The 22574-nt window shown below is 36.6% G+C and overlaps 1 protein-coding gene across 9 annotated transcripts in view; it reads left to right on the top strand.

Moving 5' to 3' along the window:
- The window catches only part of rap1gapb (RAP1 GTPase activating protein b), a 94024-nt gene that overhangs the window by 60852 nt on the left and 10598 nt on the right, over nucleotides 1-22574 (top strand). For 7 of the 9 annotated variants that reach the window (XM_084426041.1, XM_084426043.1, XM_084426042.1 and 4 more), the window contains 14 exons: nucleotides 6292-6388; nucleotides 13683-13730; nucleotides 14932-14970; nucleotides 15059-15247; nucleotides 15644-15747; nucleotides 16607-16685; nucleotides 17062-17115; nucleotides 17208-17291; nucleotides 17392-17492; nucleotides 17856-17985; nucleotides 19846-20001; nucleotides 20256-20327; nucleotides 20861-20947; nucleotides 21032-21172. In XM_084426041.1, the coding sequence (XP_084282167.1) occupies nucleotides 13692-13730; nucleotides 14932-14970; nucleotides 15059-15247; nucleotides 15644-15747; nucleotides 16607-16685; nucleotides 17062-17115; nucleotides 17208-17291; nucleotides 17392-17492; nucleotides 17856-17985; nucleotides 19846-20001; nucleotides 20256-20327; nucleotides 20861-20947; nucleotides 21032-21172 (1275 nt within the window). In that variant the 5' untranslated portion in view covers nucleotides 6292-6388; nucleotides 13683-13691. Of the gene's footprint in view, nucleotides 1-6291; nucleotides 6389-10262; nucleotides 10451-12795; nucleotides 12832-13682; nucleotides 13731-14931; nucleotides 14971-15058; nucleotides 15248-15643; nucleotides 15748-16606; nucleotides 16686-17061; nucleotides 17116-17207; nucleotides 17292-17391; nucleotides 17493-17855; nucleotides 17986-19845; nucleotides 20002-20255; nucleotides 20328-20860; nucleotides 20948-21031; nucleotides 21173-22574 lie in introns of those variants that run through there. The other 2 variants (XM_084426038.1, XM_084426037.1) reach the window with 2 other exon arrangements.

Here is a 22574-nt window from a genome sequence, read left to right as displayed (position 1 = left end):
TTTGCCTTTTGAGCGGTCGTTTCTGTGCTCTCTGTGACTGACACGAAGAAAACGCTTCTGAGGTCAAATAAAAAGATTAGGCCCTACCTCTTAAGGTATTCTTTTTCCAAGTGTTTTATTTTAATGTGCTATTTAAAATTCTTTTAAATATAAATGTAACAAAGTTCAAGGTACAGGGAAGAAGGGGGTACCGGTGAACGGTAAATGGAAGTTTTAAAATAAATTAAACAAAGTAAACGGCAGGTGCTTCATAGCCGAGTGCTGCCAATACATAGACAAAACGCAACGAAATGTCCCAGGCCTAGTTTTCTCTCGTCTTCCACTGCCATCTCTCCTCCTCATATCCTTCAGAGCTCCTGGGAGTCCAGACTGATGCAGCGCACAGTGGCGTTCATTAACACTCTTGCACTCCCTTTCCACGGCTTGCGCCCTGCTCTTCAGTAACAATAAAATAACATTATTTTGACTGATAAAATCTTGTGTATTTTCTTCCGTGTAAGCGACTATTGTTTTCAGTGTCGACTAGTAGCAGCTGTACCGTTAAGTCGACTAGTCTTGCACATCGCTATTGCTCAGGGCTCTGTAGAGCCGGCCAGACGGCATCATTTCAAAGAGGAAGTGGCCTGGATGTGTGAGGTCCAGAGTGATTTGCCTGCCCTTTTATTCACTCTGGATGAGAACAGTTCATGGAGAGTGGGGAGGGGTGTACGGATGTACTCTCAGCAGTCCGAACCGTCCTCTGTAGTCTTCTGATTTTGTAGCTGAGCCAAAGCAGACAGTTATGGAAGTGCAGTTGGCAGACTCGATGACTGTAGGGTAGAGCTGCATCAGCAACACAATCAGCTGCATCTGCATCAGCTACCTGTTGTAGATTGAACTTCTTCAGCTGGCGGAGGAAGTGCAACCTCTGCTGGGCCTTTTTCACAATGGACCAACACCAACAAATCTCTAGATACTAGCTTTAATCTATTGACAAATCTGAATGACAAAAAGAAAACAACACCCAGTTCTTTTCATTTCCATGGTCAGTTATTCTAGCCCTTGAGGTTGGTTTTGTTTGTTAACCTGAAACCTGTCCCGGACCCTCCTGTTGTGGGCAGAGTAAGAACCAATTATGGAGAGAATACTTGAAAACAGGTTTGACTTCTCTACTTCTCCAAGAGCCAGGGGTGAAACTTCAACAGTGTTCATACACAAAGAACTCAACGATCAGGTGGACGTCTCAGATCTGAGTCTCTGTCTATTTGGGTGTGGACAGAAAAGCTTCAGAGAGAAGAAGCCTGGTCCATTTGCTGTTGTCTATTTGCGTGGAGCTGCTGTGCTGAGAAACATGTTGGGGAACTCAAGAAAGGGGAATGACAGAAGGTTGAGCTTTTCCGAGGCTGTTCTACTTAAAGTGCAACACCTTTGGTAAGATACAAATTTGTGTGCAAGAACTTTAAATATTGTCATCGTAAACGAAAGTTTTACTTCTCAAGAGATTGATTTTTTCACAGCTTAGAAGACCTAATGGAGTTCTCAATTATGTTTCAGCTAACTTTCTAATCTGAGCACAGTAATGTAGATGAGATTTCCAGTCACTCATTAGACATTTTAGAGAGTATTCAGTTTCAACTTGATTTCTTTCCATTAGTTAATCCAGAAGTAAATTCAAAGTTGTTAGAGGAAGTATAATGAACTAGACACTGTAGGTTGTAACATTGATAGATGTGGGTCTATTTGACTTCCCAGCATGCACCGTACCATAAATAAATAATGCAGATACTGTCTGTTTTATTGTTTGCTACCTTTATTTATGCTCTTTCTGAGCCACATGGCATGTAACAAGACAAGTGAAGAGTGTGCATGCTGTGGAGATGATTTGCAAATAAGATTTATTTTATTTTATTTTATTGCTCTTAAACTAATTTGATTATTTTTACTTTCCATAGACATTGTCATGTGTGTTTCCTAGTTCTAGAAGTCTTGGGGTGTAGTGGGAAACCATATTGTTGGTGAAAAAAGTATTGTTACTGTTACTGTTGCTTCATGAACTGATGGGAACTCTGTTGTGTCAGTGGCTCCGTGAAGGACGTTCCCATCTGAGATGGTCCTTCGGCTCAGCTTGCCTGCAGCTGTGGGACTATTTTGGGATTGGTAGCAAGTCTGTTTGAGGTAGTTTAGAGGGCTGGGTGGGCTAATTGTAGGCTAGACAGATAACATCCTTTTAAAACTACATAAGATGCTTGAATTACACACACACACACACACACACACACACACACAAACACAATGTTTTAAGTTCAAAACAAGCTAAGCAGTATTGACAGCATCTGTGACATGCGGTCAGTTACCACAGAAAATAATTTGACTTGTCAAAAGTTGTATCTGTAGTACAGCGCTTACATTGGTAATCAATAGGACAAGGCATTTTAAAAGCAAACGTGCTGCTAGTATATCTTCTTTTTTTTTTCAAGGAATTGAATTCACTCACTCTCATATAGTTTCTGTAACTTTACTTTTGACCAGATCATGACCAGCTCTAAGATTAATTTCAAAAGAAGTATTTGTTCATGAATCTTGTAGTTATAGCACACAAGTTGTATGTAATTGTATGACCCTTGTGATGTTTTGCTAAACTTGAAAGCCTCAAGCCCTAAATATACCTTGGCCATCTGTGTTCCGCGACAGTCGCTCACTGTCCTTGTGACGTATGCGTCATCAGGAGAGTCCGCAGACGTTCGCGCACACCGTCCCTGTGCAGCTCAATTTTTGTGTCCGCGCTGACTGTGTGTGTACAACAGCGCTTGCCCAAGGTGAATGTTGAGACAGAAGAGACCACTAGGTGGCAACACACAGTTGTGATGCATTGTGCAGTTGTCGAAAAAGTGTGTCGAAAGATACAAAACAACATGCTTTTCCAAGAACAGTAAACAAACCATTGTTTTTGTTTTGGTTCTTGTTCTAAATTTTGCATGCAATGGCGGATCCACTACTACTCTTCTATCCGAGCGAATGTCCTGTAAGTGCCCTCGACGTCTTGTAGAGTAGATAGAAAAGCAAAGTATATGCTTGAGTATCATTGAGAGCCTCAGTCCCCAATCAGGGTCCTTTTGTGTTCCATAGAATAAAGAAAAAATCGAATGGGTTTGGAATGACATGAAGGGTGAGTAAATCAATTGTCATTTTTGAGTGAACTGTTTTTTCAGCCGAAAGGAACACTTTCATCAGCGGAATGCATGAATGCCGGTGGGGAAAGAGAAAGATTGCCATGAGAAAGAAAGATTGAAAAATGTCTAAAAAGGTGAGATGAGGAGATGCAAAAACTGGTTTGAAAGCAATAGATTGTGTGCGGATAACCCAAAAAAGGCGAGAGAGAAGAGGAGTGAGTCATGAAATGGTGAGAGAGAGCCAGGGGGAGGGAAAGAAACAGAAAGATTTGGGAGAATGAGAGCGAGAGAGAGAGAGAGGGAGGGAGGGAGGGAACGATAGGAAAGCGAGAGCTCTGTCCATCACCTGCCCATTTAGTTTGGAGGTGCAGAACAGATTGCTCAGTGCTGATTTGTCGTCTGTACATGCTTACAAGTAAGTAATGTGTCCCACTCTCTTTCTCTCACTCCATCATTAGATCGCCTGTCTTCGGCTGGTGTGTAGCTCAGGTGGTCGTAGTGGGAGGGAGTCAGCTGAGGTGTCAGACTGTGTTAGTGGAGCAGGTTGAGATGAAGACGAGTGAGCCGTGTGTGGGCTTGTTGTTGTTTTTGGTAGCGATGCACAATACCAGTTTTTGGTGTGTAGTGAACATACTTGTAATTTAGATTTAAGTGTGTGTATGAACTGTTAACTCTTCTAATTATAACATTAAATACAGGACTCAGTGGCTGATTACCAAATTAAAAATGAAAATACATTATTTGCTTTATGATATCTGAACAGTTTATACATTCTGTTAGGAATATCATTGGCATCTTTAGTTTTTGCATGTGAGAGTTTTAGTAAATCATCTTGATTTTCTGTGGTTTTTACATAGATCACACTTACTCTTAGTTTTTCTTTTCTTTGTGATTTGTGTATTTTTGCGAATTGAAAAGAAAAGAAAGTACAGAGTTTCTTGAGGTCATCTAATTATTATGTTTAGTCATGATTTTCTCTTAATGTACACTCTGTTCTGTAGTTCTTTGCTAGTGTCAGATAGCTTATTGCTAATTCATGTAAACGCAGTCAAATTCATTTGTATTAGCAGGTGCACCTGACAGACCCAGTGAGCAGCTCTGCTTTGCATTTTCTGTGTAAATCCTGTAACTCTTTCTGCCTCCAGTCTTTCCTAACCCTTTCCCAATGTAGGTCTTAAATGGGTCATACTTTTTAAAACATTTGTATATCATCTTGTTGCTCAGTATATAGAGCATAGCACTGTCAACCTGCTAAGTTCATAGGTTTCACGCAATGTAATAATGTATTCCTTGAATGCTCTTTAAAGTGTGTGAAAGTGTCTGCCAAATACATAAATGTCACCTTAAACAGACACAGCTTTTAATTTACCATTCAAAGGTTTGGGGTTGTTAAGATTTTTTCCAAGTTTTTGATAGAAGTGTCTTATGTTCACCTATGCAACATTTATTCTATCAAAAATACAGTAATATTGTGAAATATTTTATTCGATTCAATTTTAAGATGTGTGTGTATATACGTGTGCGCTTGTGCGTGTGTGTAATTTATTCTTATCATGGAAAAGCTGAATTGTCAGCAGCCGTTACTCCAGTCTCCAGTTTCACATGATCCTTCGGTTGACTGGACTCTGTTATGATTTGCTAACCTCTTCAAATGTGAAATGGGTCGCAGATTTACTATCAGGTGCAGAGAGATCTTTATAATGTGCTTTGAAAGGTTATGCAGAGCAGTAGGTGCTACACACAGATAGGAACTGCACAATTTAGGTGAGCATTTGTGAAATGGATCAGAAAAGGAAAGATTAATTAATCTTCTGCTGTAATGTTCTTCTTCAAAAATGCAAATGCCCACTCTGACTGTCTCTATGGGAATGTCACTGGCATTACGTGTGTTGTATCAGCCTCTTTTGTCACATCTCCGTCATGCTCGGCTGATGTGCTTTGACAAATCAACAGCTTGTACAGCTGTCAAAACTTCCCAACGACTTCAGGGGCTTTTCAGCACATAACCTGCCATCAGGCTAATGAAGTGAGTCAGCCCTGGCGATCCTCAAGAGGTAAAGATCTGACAAAACACTGCTGCGCCTTTGGTGACTAGACATGATGTTGGTGGCATCTGACATCCCTTTCAAGATGCGTCTCAGCCACTTACAAACCCAAATGCCTTTTTGTCCTGCTGTCTAGGGTGACCTAAGTTTAATTTGGTTTTTAACAGTATGCAAATTGTCACTGTTCAGTGTTCACGGCAACATAAGCAGATGCTATGAAACTCTGTTTTTGAAAAGACCTGCCACTCTGACTCCTAGGAATTGTGTCAAGTCAGCCAATAACATTGGAGTTTGCCGTTTTGAGAATCTCTTGCCAATTTTGCATTCAATATACATCAGACAGTGTGGGCTTGCCACGTAAAGGTTTATTCAAAACCAACTGTGAATATATCACTGAAGGTCGCCCTCCAGAGGTCTCTAGAGGGCATCTCTCATTAAATGCTTTTCAGTACTTTCAAGCTGGATAGTATTTTCCAGGTATTTTAGACCAAAACTCTATCACATTCATTCAAACTTAGCAGTCCTGTTTTCTCATTAACTGTTGGACAACCTCAAGCAAAATTCAATGTAATAATAAAGTAATAATCTGGCTTCATTCAAGATGGATGGATCATCATCAACTCGTAAAGCAAAGCAGTAAAACCGATACGTGCCTTCAGAAAGACATTTGTATTTGTCCTGAATGGCATGGAGGAACAGATTGTGTGCCAAATGGCAGGGGAGTTTTAATTGATTTAGGGTCGGCAGTTAAAAGCTACGTGAGCTGAGAATATTCGATGTGATGTGAAATAATGTGTTTGAGCCACTGGCTTGAGTCAAATTACAGGCCAACGGAGGGAGGGAACAAAAACTGAGGGCTTGATTCTACTCATCGAACCGTACTGCAGTCTGCATTCACACACACTGTGTCTCTTTCGGCATCTTGTATTGCATGCTATTACTAACAAATAAATTCCTTCTCAGCTGGAGCAGTCGATTATACCGAGCATTTCTAATTTGATCTTCAGAAGAACACTTGTGACAAAATGTGAATGATCTGATTGCCTTGAGTTGTTATGGAACATGGTTTAGTTCTGAGGATTTTTGTTTGTCCACAGGAAACAAGATGGCCGAATCCCGCGAATATCTGACCCGTTAGAACGTCCTGGTTTGGTCCAGTCCTTTCCGCCGTCATCTGCTCCGACTCTTCTAAAGGTTTGGCATATTTTGACATTTTACTCCTCTTTCCACTAATCCAGTTATATTCCAGCATGGCCTTAGGTTCAGTCGGAGAAGTGGTAGGAATATCAAACAACTGTCTTCTCTCATTTATTTCTTCCTGATGTTCTACTGTCTTTTCCTTTTTCTTTGACAACCAACTATTGCAAATAAATAAGATGCGTCTTTGTGTGTGTGTGTGTGTGTGTGTGTGTGTGCATACTACAAATATCCAACTTTCTTTTTTTATCTTTTTAATTGTTCTATTTTCTATGGAAGACTTGATTCCATAGAAGACCATTCTTGACAAGACCAATGTCTTGAAAAAAAATAAAAGGATGAAATCAGTCATCAAATTATTCAGTAACTTTGTTTTAAAGAAATTAATTATTTTATTCCGTAGGGATGCATTTAACTGATAACATTTAAATTGTTACTAAAGATTTTTATTTAAAACTTTCTATTCATCAAAGAATGCTGACAAAAGTGTATGATTCCCACAAAATATTAAGCAACACGACTGTTTTCAACATTGATAATAAGAAATATTTCTTGTAGATTTATATTAGAATGATTTCTGAAGGATCATATGACACTGAAGAAAATGATTCACAATATTGCTGTTTTCACTGTATATTTGATCCAATAAATGCAGCCTTAGTGAGAAGAAGAGACTTACAAAAACATTAAAATATCTTACAGAGCCCAAACTTTTAAATGATAGTGTAAATAAATCTCTTCAAATTGACAAGTATGTATACAGTACCTCCAGGCATTTTTAGCTTGATTGGCAAATAGATAGAGATAAGCATGTGTGGAAAAAAACATATTATTATATAAAATTATTATTTTATGAATTCATAATTGATTCATTCATTGTATTTTTAGGCAGCACTCCTAATCCTCCAAAGAAATGATCCTTTAGTAATTCATGCTTAAGCATGTGTGTAACCAGATAATTCTGCGCTAGCACTCTATTTCCCCCTCAAGGACCAACATCCAATTTTAATTTTAGAAACTATACTTTGTTGAGGAACTGAATGCTAATGTGATCCAAAAAGAAATCCAAGCTCCTCCAGGCATCAAGATCTCCAGATGAACCACAAATTAAAGCACTTCAATAGCAGTGGCACCTTTTAGTGTGAGCTGAACCGTTGGCGGTTCATTACTGGACTTTCCAGGGAGGCTGTAAATACATTTTTGGGGAGGCTCAGCCTCTCTCACCTCTTCTGAGCTACCACTCTTTTGGCTGTTAATATCAGTTGTTGAATAAGACTTTAGCTAGTTTTATTAGCTTGAAGATGAGCCATTGTTTCTCCAATGCTTGCTCTTCACCTGGGACTCCTGTTTCCCTTATTTAACACCCAAGTGCTTTTTAATTGAACCCATCTGTGTCTCTGAGCAGCTCTGAGAGCCATTAGCACAAGGACTTCTGGGAACCTGGAGGATTGAGGTGTCCGTGTTTAGGGATGTCCTAGAATGATTAGCGTCCCGGTGGTATTTTGAGCAGTAGAATAAGATTAGCTCATTCTAGATTGTGCAGTTAAGCATTTATGTATTTCACCAAGTGTCTCATAATGCGAGATGCTTATACTGTACAATCAGCTCAGCATCTCTGTAGAGCCACACCGGGCTTATAAAGGCTGTGAATTTAGTTTCTGCAAGATCCAAGTGAAATTGGATTGTAAACAAGTTACCGATGCATTTTTTTTTTATTCAGTGTTTATTGCGTGTAGATTATGGACTTTGCATTATGGTATTGTTGTATTCCCCGACTATGAATAGTAAGCAATATTGTATGATTCCAAGACTATTAATAGTAAGCAATATTGTATAATGCAAAAGTAAGATTTTGTTGTACACAGAGTCTGCTGATTTGGAACAGGTATCACATAAAAAAAAATCTTGTAAATGGATTCTTTTTAATATCTCAATTGTTCCCTTTGAGAACAAATGGAGACTTTTTAAATGGCAAATGTTTCATTATATTTGTTTTTGTGCTCCTAAAAGCATTAAATAGACTCATTTTCCCCTGTCTGCTGCCTTTCATGTCACAGTTCAAGATGGACACTAATACATGGAATGTGCATCGTGTTGTTGTTGTTAACTAAAACTATTAGAAATAATGTTCATTAATTGAAATAACAAAATATAAATATTAGATAAAAAAAAAATGTAAGCTTAAAAGTGCAGTTTTTAAAGAGTGTGCATGTGCGAACGTGCTCTAGTATGTAAGAAGGAGCCTATGATTGAATATGGAAATAAAGCAAAATACCTGAGAAAAATTAGAACTCATCCTCAGATGCCATGTCCGTAATTTGTAGCAAAAAATCTGAAAAAGAAAGATCTCAAAACGAATTATTTGGGAAACACTCGTGACTAGCTAGTTGATTTCTTCAACGATGCATGGTACTTGTCACAAGCGCGCCAGATCCCTTTGCACCTCCCCTCCGCTCACAATCACCAGAGTTCTGATTACCATCATCTGTAACAACGCAATCAAGGACACTACTTATTCTGCTCTCTCACACACTTCTTTGTCTGGTCTCATCCATTTCACTCGCTCTGCTGGACAAACGGTGCCAAGATTTCTGAGATTTTAAAATGAACTCGAAACATTTCTCGTCAGCTATGCTATCCACATTAATTATACAGCTCTGTACTCTTACTGTTTGTCAACAAATGTCTCGTTCTTGTCTATTTTTATTTGTCCTACTTAATTTTAGGTGAAACTTCTGAGATGAAGTTGATACTTTAAGTGCAAATAGATCTGAAAAGTCTCTGAGAAATAACATTTTTCTCCTCTGGGATCAGACATTGCATAGAAACCTCAGAGGAATGAAATTCTGGCTTTCCCAGACTGATTCCTTCCTGAATTTGTAAACACCTGGATCCTGGGAATCATCCTGGCAGGGATGATCCTGGAATCAGAGGTTTTGGATGATACGTTAGATTCCCCCAAATCCCAGAGCAATAATAGCATTCAGACTGGATGGTTTTACCACAACAACACCATTGAATGTAAAAGATATTAGAAAACACAGAAGTTCATTTTGAACGAGGTTTCTATCCAACTCTATCATCGTAACTTGGCTTTGGTTGCCCATTATTCACTTTTATAGACATTTTCAAAGCTGTTTTTTGTCATTTTTGCCATACTACATTCTCACATTAAGGTTTTTAAACTGCCTGCCTTTCATGCTGTTGTATAATACTGTGTGAGTAAATGCATTATAGTTGTGCAACTGTGACAACAGGAAATCATATTATCTCTCATGAACTCTGCTATCATGTCATCATTATGATGTACCATTGTAAATTTTTAGTCTGATTTTAGCAGTATTTCTGACAGACAAACTGTAATGGTTTTTATATATTGTATTTGATATTTGGGGAATTAAGAATGAGAGGCTTGCGTATTACAGCAAATGCACTTTACCTCACCCGTTTCTGCTATTGCACTAACCTCTTGAGGTCATCCAAAAGTCAAGAGTTTTCACAAACTCACTTTAGAAATCATGCAAACCTTCACAAGCCGGTCGATGGGTTTTGTCAAAGTTTTCAAAAGAGCAGTTTGGCATTTTGATAATTGGTGCATTCTGTCAGCATTTTGGACAAACTATTGAATTGTAATTGAATTATCAAAACATTTTTTTGCATGTCATTGTCCTTTGGCTTGTAAATCTGAGGGGGTATGTGTGGTTTGAATGAGCATGACACTTCTGTACCCACAGCCTCACACACACACACACACACACACACATCCATGTGCGAGTTACCGGTGATTTCCTTCATTAAGAGTTTCGTATGGCACGCTTGACTGAAATACGGGAAGTTGCTGCAGATTGAGGAAGCTATCGGTCTTTTTCTTGCTTTTCCTGCTGCTTTTCTCATGAGCAGAACATATGAAGATTGAGAGGAAGAGTGTTTCATTGCAGGTCACAGTTGTGTGTTTCTAAGGGTCCAGCTGATTTAATTGACTTCATCATGGCTAAGAGTATGTACAGGTTTCGCAGTCCAGCACTCAATGCCATGCACCACCGCAGGCGGTTCAGCGATGTAAGTAGACTCTATAAACGTGTGAAAAAAAAAAAAAAAACATCTTAGTGAAACGTGTGAGTTTATATAAATGTGTGTGCTTATATAAAAAGACCAAGGGTTAGGGTATAGACATGTAATAGTGTAAATGTGTGATTGTGTTTCTGTTTACTGGAATGTGTGCTGATGCTTTACTTTTAATTTCGTTTTTTAATTCTCATTATTGTTAATGATGATTTTTCCTCTCATACTGCAATTCAGTAATGAGAATCATGCTGTCCGGACACAATTTAACAGATATTATCATAATGTATAAATGCTTCTCAATTTAAATAATATATTATTGTTGAATTCACAAGCAATTTTTTTTTATTGTCATGAAATTGTCATGAAAAGGTCATTTTAGATGTCACTTATGACCTCTTGATTGTGACCCAGTACAAAATGAAAAGATAAAAGTAGATTTGTATTATGATTTTAAATAATATTATATTGTTCTGCATCTGATAAGGGTTTCTCATTCATACATGCTTGCATGGGATCCGTACAGAGTGTACTGTGCAAGGTCGTGATGAAATAATGTTATAGGATGTCTTTGTTGAGAAAGAGTTCTCACACTTATGTTGAGAAATGTCAAGTTCACTGCTGTGTCCAATTCGTTGATTCATAATAGTTTGTGATTTAATTGATAGTAGCATTTTAATTGAAGTGTGCATTAGCTGTAAATGTCCCCAAAAGGATAAAGAAAACCCCTGAAATGACCTATATTATGGGACCACCCAACAGTTAATTAAATAAGCGCACTAATTAATGTCTTAATTCAAACTTAAAGAAGTGTTGGGTTATATAAAGTAAAGATAGTTTAACTGGGTGTTTCTTCAACCTCAGGCACTCCTATGTCCCAATCACAGAGTTTTTTATTAAAACTAACAGATTAAAAAAAACTAAAAAAACATATGTATTATGTATCATTTACTGCTGTTAATCGAGTTAAGTTTAAACTTTAAGTGTTTTTATTAACATTTATTAAACATTTAAAAGTTTTAATATATTTTATAATTTAAATACTTGTTTAATGGCATCTTTTTATGAATGAAGGCCAGTATCACTGATACTATACAGCTACTGATGTCTCCATGAAAATGATTTCCCCCAATTTTAAACATTAATTATAGCTATTCAACATTACAGTGTATTTTAAAGCTATTTTTTTTTTAAACATTCATTAGGCTTCAAAAAATATAACAATCCTCACATAAACTCATAATGAATGTCATATTTTCCTGCACCTATCTATATTTTCCGTTCTTTACGTTCATTAAAGACTGCTCTTAAGAGGATACTCGACAAAACGGACAATTTGGTGTAATTGTGCCATAATGTGGCATAAGCATCTACAGTTGAAGAAACCAGTTAGCTTAATATAAAAACAATATAAATTGTAAATCACTGTGCGTGTGTGTGTGTGTGTGTGTGTGTGTGTGTGTGTGTGCGTGCTTGTTTTTGATGAATCAGCAAGTCAGAGAGAAACAGATTGAAGTTCCAGTTTCAATACAGCATATTGTTACATTGAAGTCATTTAAGGTACTCTGTGTGTGTGTTATGTAAGTGTAAGTGTAAGTTTACAACGTGTTTTCTGATAAAAAATCAATCAATCACTGGCAAGGATTTTGCAGAGTCCCATCTGACTCTGCAGTCTTATCAGAATTAAACATTAAAAATGCTACTTAGCATTCTGACGAACTAGATCATTTTTGAATCTTTTCAGTAGTGTTTGCCTGTGAGATGATTACTAGATGATTGCAGGGTGTTTTGAGTGTTGCTAGGTGGTTACTTACTTTTTTTTTCACCTATCGCCGATAATTGTAAATCCAATCACTTCATCACTTCGTGCAGGATGAGTTGCGTTTAATATTTAGATTAAGAATTTCTATCCCTAAGTATGAGCATTAGTAATAGCGATGCTAATAATCAGGCAGGGAATTCTGAACGTTCCCCTTTAATTTATGTTGGCTTCTTATGCTGGTTTATTCTGAGCTGTGTGCTCAATGATATGACACCGCAGCTGTAGCTAGTCAGGTCACATCCCTCATACCCACAGCTGCTCTGTCGCCGTGTTAAATTATGCTGTTTCACAGTCTTCATCTCTCATTGAGTTGAACCGTATGATAGGGAGGAAGGACGCCTGCTAGATTGATGCACCGTTGATCGTTGGATCAAAGTACAGGGAGCTCTGTCCGTTACAGCGAAGCCACTGTCCCTTAGAGAGGCGAGAGTAGTTCTCATGTCAAGTGGACTCGCAGACTGTCATATCTCTCTCTTTATCATTGTGTTCATCCTCCTCTCTCTCTCCTCCCGATTCTCAGACATCAGATATATTTGCAATGATAGAGCGAATGCAGGTGAGAAGTCCACATTTTCATCCGGTTTTGTGTTTCTTGCTTTTCCTGCGATCTCTCGCTTTTTATGACCTTTTAACTTTGTGACACCTTCCCTGTCTTTGCTTTATTATTACTGTCATTCTGAGATTCTCTTTCAATACGTCTCTCAATCCATATTCACTTTATCATTTAAACCTATGACTTGCACTCTTATGTCATTCACCTGTTGAAATTATGATGTGTTGGGCTAGAAATATATTCTACGCATGTATGGAAATGCTTGTTTAATGCATTTTAAGATTTGCTGAACGTTCCAAAGAGCGTCTTACGCTTCTAAACCTTAACTATAATTACAAATTCTTACTTTTTTTAAATGTTTTTTTTTTAACTCATTTCATTTTTACATTTTCCAAACTTTTTTTTTTTCAGCTTTAAATTTGATTTTCAATCCCAGATTTTCAGTGTAAAATCCCAAAGTACTGTGATAACTGTACTGCCCATAAAGAAAGCGATAGAGCTTATTTTAAATATCTCTGTTATTTATACACTTATAACAAGAAGAACTTTAATGCCAGTGTCTACTATGGCTTATTAATATCTTGAATAGATTAGAATAGCTTCTTGCGTAGAATATGTTTCAGGCCTAATTATCTCTGTGTAATATCTGTAGAATTTTTTTTTATTTTTTTTTTATATTGACCATGTTTTCAATTTCTGAGAATTCTCAACTATATACATTATTTCAAGTTATTCATTTCAAATGATGAATTCTAATTTCTGATATTTACCATTCTATTAATGTATGTGAATTTTGATGCATGTTTTTAAATTAACTGAATGTACTAATGTCCTCTCCTTTTTTTTAAACACAGAGCAGTAGAATGGAGGAGCAGAGGTGCTCTCTTCCACCTCCTCTCAAAGTAAGTGTGTATATTTAGAGCCACATAAACACACATCAAGTTTTATAGCCATCACGAACCATCCCAGCGTTGTGTTTATCACATGCACACAGAAACACACAATGTTGCTTTTATTCCAGACAGATGTTTTCGTATTAACCCTCGGTCTCATAGCTTTAAAGTTCATAAATTCTCTGTTGCCTTAAAATGTTGACATTTTAATGCGTCCCAGGGCCACATCTGACATAAAGGCTGTTCCAAAAGAATGGCAGCATAACTATTAATATACCTTTTGGCCAAATTATAAAGCAAGTATTCTCTGCAAAGAAAAGACCAAATGATTTGCAAATAGCTCAATGAAAAATATCCAAGATGATGGAAATCTATTAAAATATAAGTATTGATTAAAAAAGGAGTTCCAAATGAGTCAATGTACAATAGACAAGCACTTACAATGCAATGTTTTTCAGCATCTTGTGCCATAAGCATTGCATCTTTTTAAGATGTGTTAAAAATAGTTAAACTTTTGACAAGCAGCAGATCAATGTTCGTTTTAAACAATGCGACATTGTGTAAAAAAATGAACAAGAAAAAAGAAACTTGTTTTCTTTTTAAATCACATTTAAATTACGTTTGTTCTTACGCCATTGGCTTATTTTGAGCCTCAAATTTTGTTATATTTCTCTAAAAATAATCATTTTGCTTAATAAAGGAAGTGCGTCTTCTGTGCAGATGAAAGTGTTTTTGCAGAATACAAATGCACCTTCTGCTCAGTTGTGTTAGTAGTTGTTTGTAGTGCTGGATCACGTCCTGTGCAAACGGCCCCTTAGGGTGCACTCGTACACAAACTTACTTACAATGTAATGCTTTATACTTTTGTGAGTTTATAAAGGTGAATCACATATTAAACTCAAAATATAAATTCCCAGAAAGTCTTTACATAAACATAGAGATGTACTGTATGTTATTGTTCCATGCTTTTATGGCCACATGTGCCAGCATAAAACACCAGAACATGTGATCTGATCCTCTCACCTCAGGCTTTGTGAAAGTTGTATGGTTCAGGGTTTGTTTGGAATCGTGAGTCTCCGCAGGACTAGACTGGAGCCTTGGGTTTAAGGGCTTTTACTCTTTATGTACCTTTATATTTCTTTCATCCTCACCTTAAATTGACTTGAATGAAGGGTTCAACATATTTAATCTCTCTCTATTGCTTCCACAGACAGAGGAAGACTACATTCCATATCCCAGCGTCCATGAGGTTGCAAACTTGTTTGTCTTTTTATATGTAAATATGAATGTGTTTTCTTGTTGTACTGGTTGTAAAATACGTTTTTGTGGGTTGGCAGGTATTGGGGCGTACTGGTTCTTTACCACTGATTCTGCTGCCCCAGTTCGGGGGTTACTGGATTGAAGGGACCAATCATGATTTAGGCTCCTCCTCCTCTCCAGAGGAACCGCCCCCTTGCCCAGCATCACAGGATAAACTCGAGACCAACAGCATAGCCAAGATCTACAGGAAACACTTCCTGGGCAAGGTTAGATCTATCTATCCATCTATCCATCTCGTTCGTTCGTTCGTTTTCTATCTATCTATCGTTCATTCGTTCGTTCTTTATATCTGTCTATCTTTATATATATCTAACTAGTTTAAAATATTGATATATTGAAATATGCCAGGTTATACAAAATAAAATAAGATTCTGGAGTCCAATCCCAAAATCGAATCAGGACTGTTTTCTCACCAATGAACAAATAGATGGAGGATTCTTATGTGAACAGGAGTGTTTGAGTTGGTTGTTCTGTCCTTTATTGCCGTTATTGTCATGATAATACTCTTTGAGCTTGCTGTCTATTAGGGTCAGAGCTTTTAGCAATCTGTGAAGTAAAGAGTCTTTCTGAGAGTTCATGTCTGTTTATAACTCTTCCCACAGGAACACTTTAATTATTACTCCGTGGACAGCGCCCTAGGACACCTGGTCTTCTCTGTGAAGTATGATGTGATTGGAGACCAGGAGCACCTTCGTCTGTTGTTTAGGTACTTCAAACACACACACTCTCGACTTTTCCCAGATGAGAAAGGTTTTGCTTTCATGTTTTGAATTCTCAGTTATGTTTCATTAATACTTTTGTCACAGATTATTTTCTCCTGAAATACCTTAAGATACATAAGTAAATGACTAATGTACTGCATAGTAAAAGTACACAAAAGCCACAAAATGTGCATCTCTGTTTCTCAGAAGAAACTCTCATTTCCTTTTAATGCTACTTCCTTACATTCGATTTACAATACTGCATCATTTTTGCTACTCTCAATTCTCAATTCAGATCTGAATGGTGCACAACCCGGTTCCAGAAACATTCACGTCCACTCTCCTCTGTTACATATTCTCTCGAAGCTGGTCTGACTTAAGTGCTCAAAGTATGCAGCAGGAACACAAGGGCACATCTATTCTTTTATAACCCACAGCCTGTCTTGAGGCCCTTTAATGATGGGGATGGGAACAATAGGCCGTGTACATGTCAGAAAGAAGCTGATCTAAAAAGCCTCTCTTTTATGAAGGGAGCTCTTCAGGAGCTCTTTGAATGTCACGCACTGGCTGTAAAATAATTGACAAGGGCACCTGTGAATGCTGGAGTGATTCACATGGCTACTTTTTGAATTAACCTCCATTCATCTATCTCTGTCTGTCTGTCTGTCTTTGCCTTCCTGCATGCTAAATATAATGTTTTAATTACATTTATATGTTTGTGCATTTAGAAGACACTTTTATCCAAAGTGACTTTAATACAGGACAATTGAGGTTGACGCTAGTTTTGTTATAATGTTACTTTGAATAGTTTGTAATGGCGGATACTATGAATCTTATAATTCTATTCTCGTCTATTAATTCTAGGTCAAAGTTTAAAACCTACCATGATGTGATCCCTATTTCTTGTCTGACCGAGTTCCCTAATGTTGTCCAGATGGCGAAGGTAGGTTGAGAAGAGAAGAATAATTTTTATTTATTTATTCAAATTAATTACATGGCATGCAGATGTATTTATTAATTAAATTTTTTGGGCAATTATACATTTAAATTAATTAATTCCACATGTCAATGTTTTCTTGAGAAAAGTCCAATGCAAATGAGATGTTACAAAAAGTGATTTTGAAGTCCATTTAGTTTATCTCAATGATAACATAAACCTAATGTGATGAGTAAATACATTTTGCCTAATTTGCATCACTTTTTGTTGTAAATTAAGTTGACAACCTTAGTAATTAGAGAAAATAATTTGATTAGAGATATGTAAATGAGATAAATCACTATTTTCATTTATTTAATTTATTTATCTATTTATTCCCAAGCTTGTCTGTGAAGAGGTAAATGTGGACAGATTTTATCCCGTCTTATACCCAAAGGTAAGAAGGAACAGACACATCAACAACAAATAAAATAAAAATAAAAACATGCAATTTTCATACACTGACCCTCGTTTGTAACCTGTCCCAAGGCATCCAGACTCATTGTGACCTTTGATGAGCACGTCATCAATAACAACTTCAAGTTTGGAGTCATCTACCAGAAATTTGCCCAGGTCAGATCACCTTTCATTGTTTTTATGTTCCTGGTTTACACCATGCTTAATTGATATAAATTGCGAAACTTGTGGCCCAAATATGTTCTCTCTTCTACAGACAACAGAAGAGGAGCTATTTGGAAACAATGACGAAAGTCCAGCTTTTGTTGAGTTTCTGGAGTTCTTGGGAGAGAAGATTGAACTTCATGATTTTAAAGGGTATATAGACAAACAGTACATGGTTTACTCAAGTAGGACTTTTTTCCTGGTCCTGGAACAACATTCCTATCGACCAATCACATTTAAGGGTTAGATGGAGAATTGTTCAGTTACAAACTTATCTTATTACATTATAATTTTCATTTGATTTCAGGCCTAGGTCGGGATTAAATGTTGAGTAACGGCTGTGATTGGTTGATTTGAATGTTGGCACAGTACCAAAAAAGCATTGTGCAAAAAAAGCACAGGACCAAAAACATCATAACAGCTGGTACATTTGAGTTAAAAAAAATAAATAAAAAATTAATCTTAATAAATATTAATAAGTAATTTAGAGCTTTTTGGTTTTCTCTCATAATGCAGCTTTCGTGGTGGCCTGGATGTGACACATGGTCAGACAGGAACCGAGTCAGTCTACCTAAACTTCCACAATAAAGAGATCATGTTCCACGTGTCCACAAAGCTGCCATACACTGAAGGTGATTCCCAGCAGGTAAGACCTCATGTGATTTGCTTTTTATTTGTATTTTTATTGCATTTTATTTTGTTTCAAGATTAGTAGTATTCCCGCATATATATTTGTTTTTAACAATATAAGTGAAAAAAGTCATGACCCCTTTAAATAAATCAACCTTTGATCACCCTTAGAAGGTGGGTAAATATGGATAAATACATTAGCACCTTTATGACAAACCAGTAACATTCTGGAATATTGTTTTATGCCACGGTTAGTGTTAGTTTTGGGTAACCAGTTGCAGCCCCCAGAGATGCTTTCCCTCTGCTGGCCATGTACATCGACCAACAGAATGCTCTGGTAATTAGCAAACAAATCACACTGTGCAAAAGGACTGATCCTGGAACGCCATCTGTTGTCATGCATGTTTTGCTTCGCTCAGGGAGATCATCACCTAGGGGTTTCAACACAGATTGCCCTCTTACAATGCTGGCCACTAAAACACACCCTTTTCAATATGGTACCTCAGAGGCCAGAGATAACATACGGGTACAGACTCATCACCTGCTGCTTTTTAATCGCTATTGTACCAGATATGTGATGTTATATGAGAGCTACCGTATAAGGATATTGTAATGGCCTTCAGACTGGTAGCGACAAATTTGTTTTTGCCTTAAAATGATTTGTTTCTATCTGTGATGTTTGCCACAGGGCTGTAAACGTGCTTCCGTATGTCTTATTAATTTCCCGAACACCTTGATGATAAAGACAAGCAGTTTTCTTTTGAACTTGTGAATGTCTGTGAACCATTTTTCTGTTATGACAGTACTCTCTAATAAGTATTTATGAGCAAGCTGTGAAGAGAGCGAACGAGCGGTTCAACTGAGGAAAGCTAATCGGATAAACATTTGAAGGTTTATGGGAGATAAAATTGACACCCTGCAGAATGCTATTTCTCTTTCCATTTCTTTTGTTGCATGTTAAATCAAGCATAAATGTAATTATTGTTCTGAAATTCAGGGCTTTGAGATCATTGGTGTAATAAAACACAAATCAGTCTGCAATATGTGTGATATTTTGATCCAATATTGTTATTTTGTGGGAAATTTAGGAAATAATAAGTCAGTATAAGGGTGAATCTCACATATCAAAAACATCAAGAACATACCAGGTCATATTTCACTCTAAACTCAAAAGAAAAACTGTAGTGCAACAATAAGTAATATGCTCATAATACAACATGCTAAATCATTTTCTTTATGCATGTTCCATTTGTTTTAATGTTTAATTTATCAAGAATTTTAATCTAGTATCTGGTCGGGGAAAATAGATCAAACTAACGGCTGACTGTTATTTTTAATATTTCATTTTTTAATAGCAAATTTTCATCCACAATAAGTGAAGACACTCATAAGGACTACTCATAACTAAATAAATGTTCAGGTGAATTAACAGTATGAGTAATCCCAGAAAATCTTCTTATACATTTTTTCCATATTCTTCTTCATTGATTTTATTATGCACACTCCCTATTGTTGCATTAGAATTTTACTTTTAATTTTGGCTCTGACTGGCCTAAAATGTTTTAACCAAAACTAGTTTGTTCTAAGTGTGAAAATACTGCATATTTTCACATTTAGGACAAACTAGTTTTGGTTCAAAATGTTTGGGCCAGTCAGAGCCAAATTTAAAGGGAGAGTAGTATAATAAACCTCACAAACTGGTATAACAGTGTTGATTCTGTTCGAGACCACAAATAAAAAATTTTTTTCAAGGGAATGGTCTGTTTTAGTTTCGTTTCTAGCCGGTCAGTTCAAAGAAGTGAATCTAAAATTGTCTGTAAAGACCTTACGGGCAGCTTCCTCTTATTACTTCACAGTTTTGTTGACTTGATTTCAGCTCCAGAGGAAGAGGCATATAGGAAATGACATTGTGGCTATTGTGTTCCAAGAAGAAAATACACCATTTGTACCAGATATGATCGCATCAAACTTCCTTCACGCTTACGTAGTGGTGCAAGTGGAGAACGCCTGCACTGATAACGTCCTCTATAAGGTAATTCATTCATTCATCCTGTTTGAATCATTCAAACTGAAGCTTGAGCCAAGGATTATACAGAATAAATCATTTCTTTGTTATAGGAATTCCTCACATACTTGGAGTGATTCAGGATTTTTGTTAAAATGAATATGTGATGATGATTCCCAATATAATATATTAGTCACTTGTAACTTATTGTGCATAGAGAATTAAAGATCATTTTGAAAGATTTCTTGATATCTGTCATAATTTATTTTATGCTCTTGTAGGTATCTGTGACGGCAAGAGATGATGTGCCTTTCTTTGGTCCTGCCCTCCCAGACCCAGCTGTCTTTAAAAAGGTACATATTTTCAGCCAGAATTCATGTAATATGACTAGTTCCACATGGAATCACTGTCCTGGAATTCTATCACAAAATTCCATTGATGTTCCTTTATGAAGTATTTTGGTTTATTAATTCTACTTTCAGATGGCAATAAGTGTCAAGCATACTTAGTTCAGTTACACCATATTTAAATACATTCTGGAGATTCTGGGTTTTTCCCATTAAAGATTAGCACAGACAATGTTAATGTCTGGATATGACTACAGAAACGTCTTATTTACTTTTTAATTATGCAAAAATTAATTAGTAAAGCCTTTTATAAAATGGTGACGAGCAATATTATTAAATATCGTTTTTTTTATTAATAATGGAATCAATATAAACAATTCTTCTGCAAATATAGATTGTTCGCTTAATTGTAAGCGATATGACTTGGTGAATTAATAAATAATAAATAACTGAATTGATATATAATTTAATCTAAAAAACATTCAAACTGTTCTTTGTATCAATCTAATTTTATTCACTGTTAATTGTGTTTGGTTTAGAGTCCGGAGTTTCATGAGTTCCTCTTGACCAAACTGATCAATGCTGAATATTATTGCTATAAAGCAGAGAAGTTTGCCAAGCTGGAGGTGAGAAGGGCATAAATGTTTGTTTTTATGTTTGTGTGGGAGCATCGGCATGCATACTACATTAAAAATGTTTGTGTTGTCCAGGAGAGGACACGTTCTGCTCTGCTGGAGACTTTATATGAGGAGCTGCATGTGAACAGCCAGTCCATGATGGGACTGGGAGGAGATGATGACAAACTGGAGAATGGAGGAGGCGGAGGTGGTGGCTTCTTTGAGTCTTTCAAGGTAGAATCCATTTGAATCTCTAACTCAGTGGTTCCCAAACTGGGGGTGACAGAGGGAGTACGCAAACAAAATGCTGAATTTTGCCATTCATTTAATTCTACCCCACCTTAAAATAACATTAAAATCGAGCATGTATTTCTAACAGGCAAATGCCATAAATATATGGCATCCAATCAAATGACCACATCTTTTGCGGTCAAAACGAACTGCATCCACACAAGCAGCGTGCGTATGATAAGTTGCGTGCTGAGACCTCTGCCTTAGCAAATCGCTCTACATTACTGCCGTTCTCGTCCTTTTTTCGCACTATTTTGCAACAAAATAATAGTTCCAATGAAAGCCTCAGCTTTACGCTTTATGAATGGGTATCCTGTAGCTCAAACAGTAGAGCGTTCATGGTCATGGGTTTGATTCCCAGGTAAAGCAAGAACTGATAAGAATGTAAATGTGTACCTTGGAATGCAATGTATGTTGCTTTGGATAAAAGTGTCTGCCAAATGCATAAATGTAAATGTCAATAAATACAGCCACTTGCTTTGTTACTAAATTAATGAATGACTCGATGAGTGACTTACCGCCACCTACTGGTGGTTTTAGTTTAATATTTAAAAGTATCACTTTGTTTTTACCATAATTGCATATTTCTTTATTGAACATTATTTATTTTATAAAGGTATGTATAAAGGTAAAAAAAAAAAAAGCACTGGAAAATCAATTTAAGGGGGCAAATATTGTCCTTTAATGGAAAAGGCGTGACTGCTGTCTAAGTGGAAGAGAGGAGGGACGCAGAAGGATGTTAAATGCCTCAGGGGGTACGCCACTCTAAAAAGTTTGGGAGCCCCTGCTCTAACTAATAATAAGGATTTGTATTTGTTCAATTAATTACTGACAAAAGAGTTCTGGTGAATAGCAGAGATGTCAACTGGTATACTATTCATCCTAAATTTGGTGCTCAAGAAACATTTCTTATTATTCTCAATGTTGAAAACAGTTGTGCTGCGTAATATTTTTGTGGAAACCATGATCATTTTTTTGTGTGATTTTTTTGACAAATAGATAGTTTAAAAACAACATTTATTTAAAATAGAAATCTTTTGTAACATTTTAAATGTATTTACTGTCACTTTTGATCAATTTAATGCATTCTTGATAAATAGAAGTATTAATTAAACATAAACATAACTTTTGGATGTTAAACAGTATGCATTATGGAACAAATATGAATTTCAAACAGCAGTACGCAACAGTTTTGCTGTAATTTTGTGTAAAAACGTCTTACAAAAGTAAATTAGTCAATTAACTCAAAGAATAGAAAAGGCACACTGGAAATGGAGGGTGAAATTGAGCGCATTGCATTGTGGATTACAGTGTTCACACACTCACATTTACTACATTTTGGCAA

This window comes from Rutilus rutilus, assembly GCF_951802725.1.
Source record: "Rutilus rutilus genome assembly, chromosome: 12".
NCBI lineage: Eukaryota > Metazoa > Chordata > Actinopteri > Cypriniformes > Leuciscidae > Rutilus > Rutilus rutilus.
This window is presented reverse-complemented; position numbering and strand designations above follow the sequence as displayed.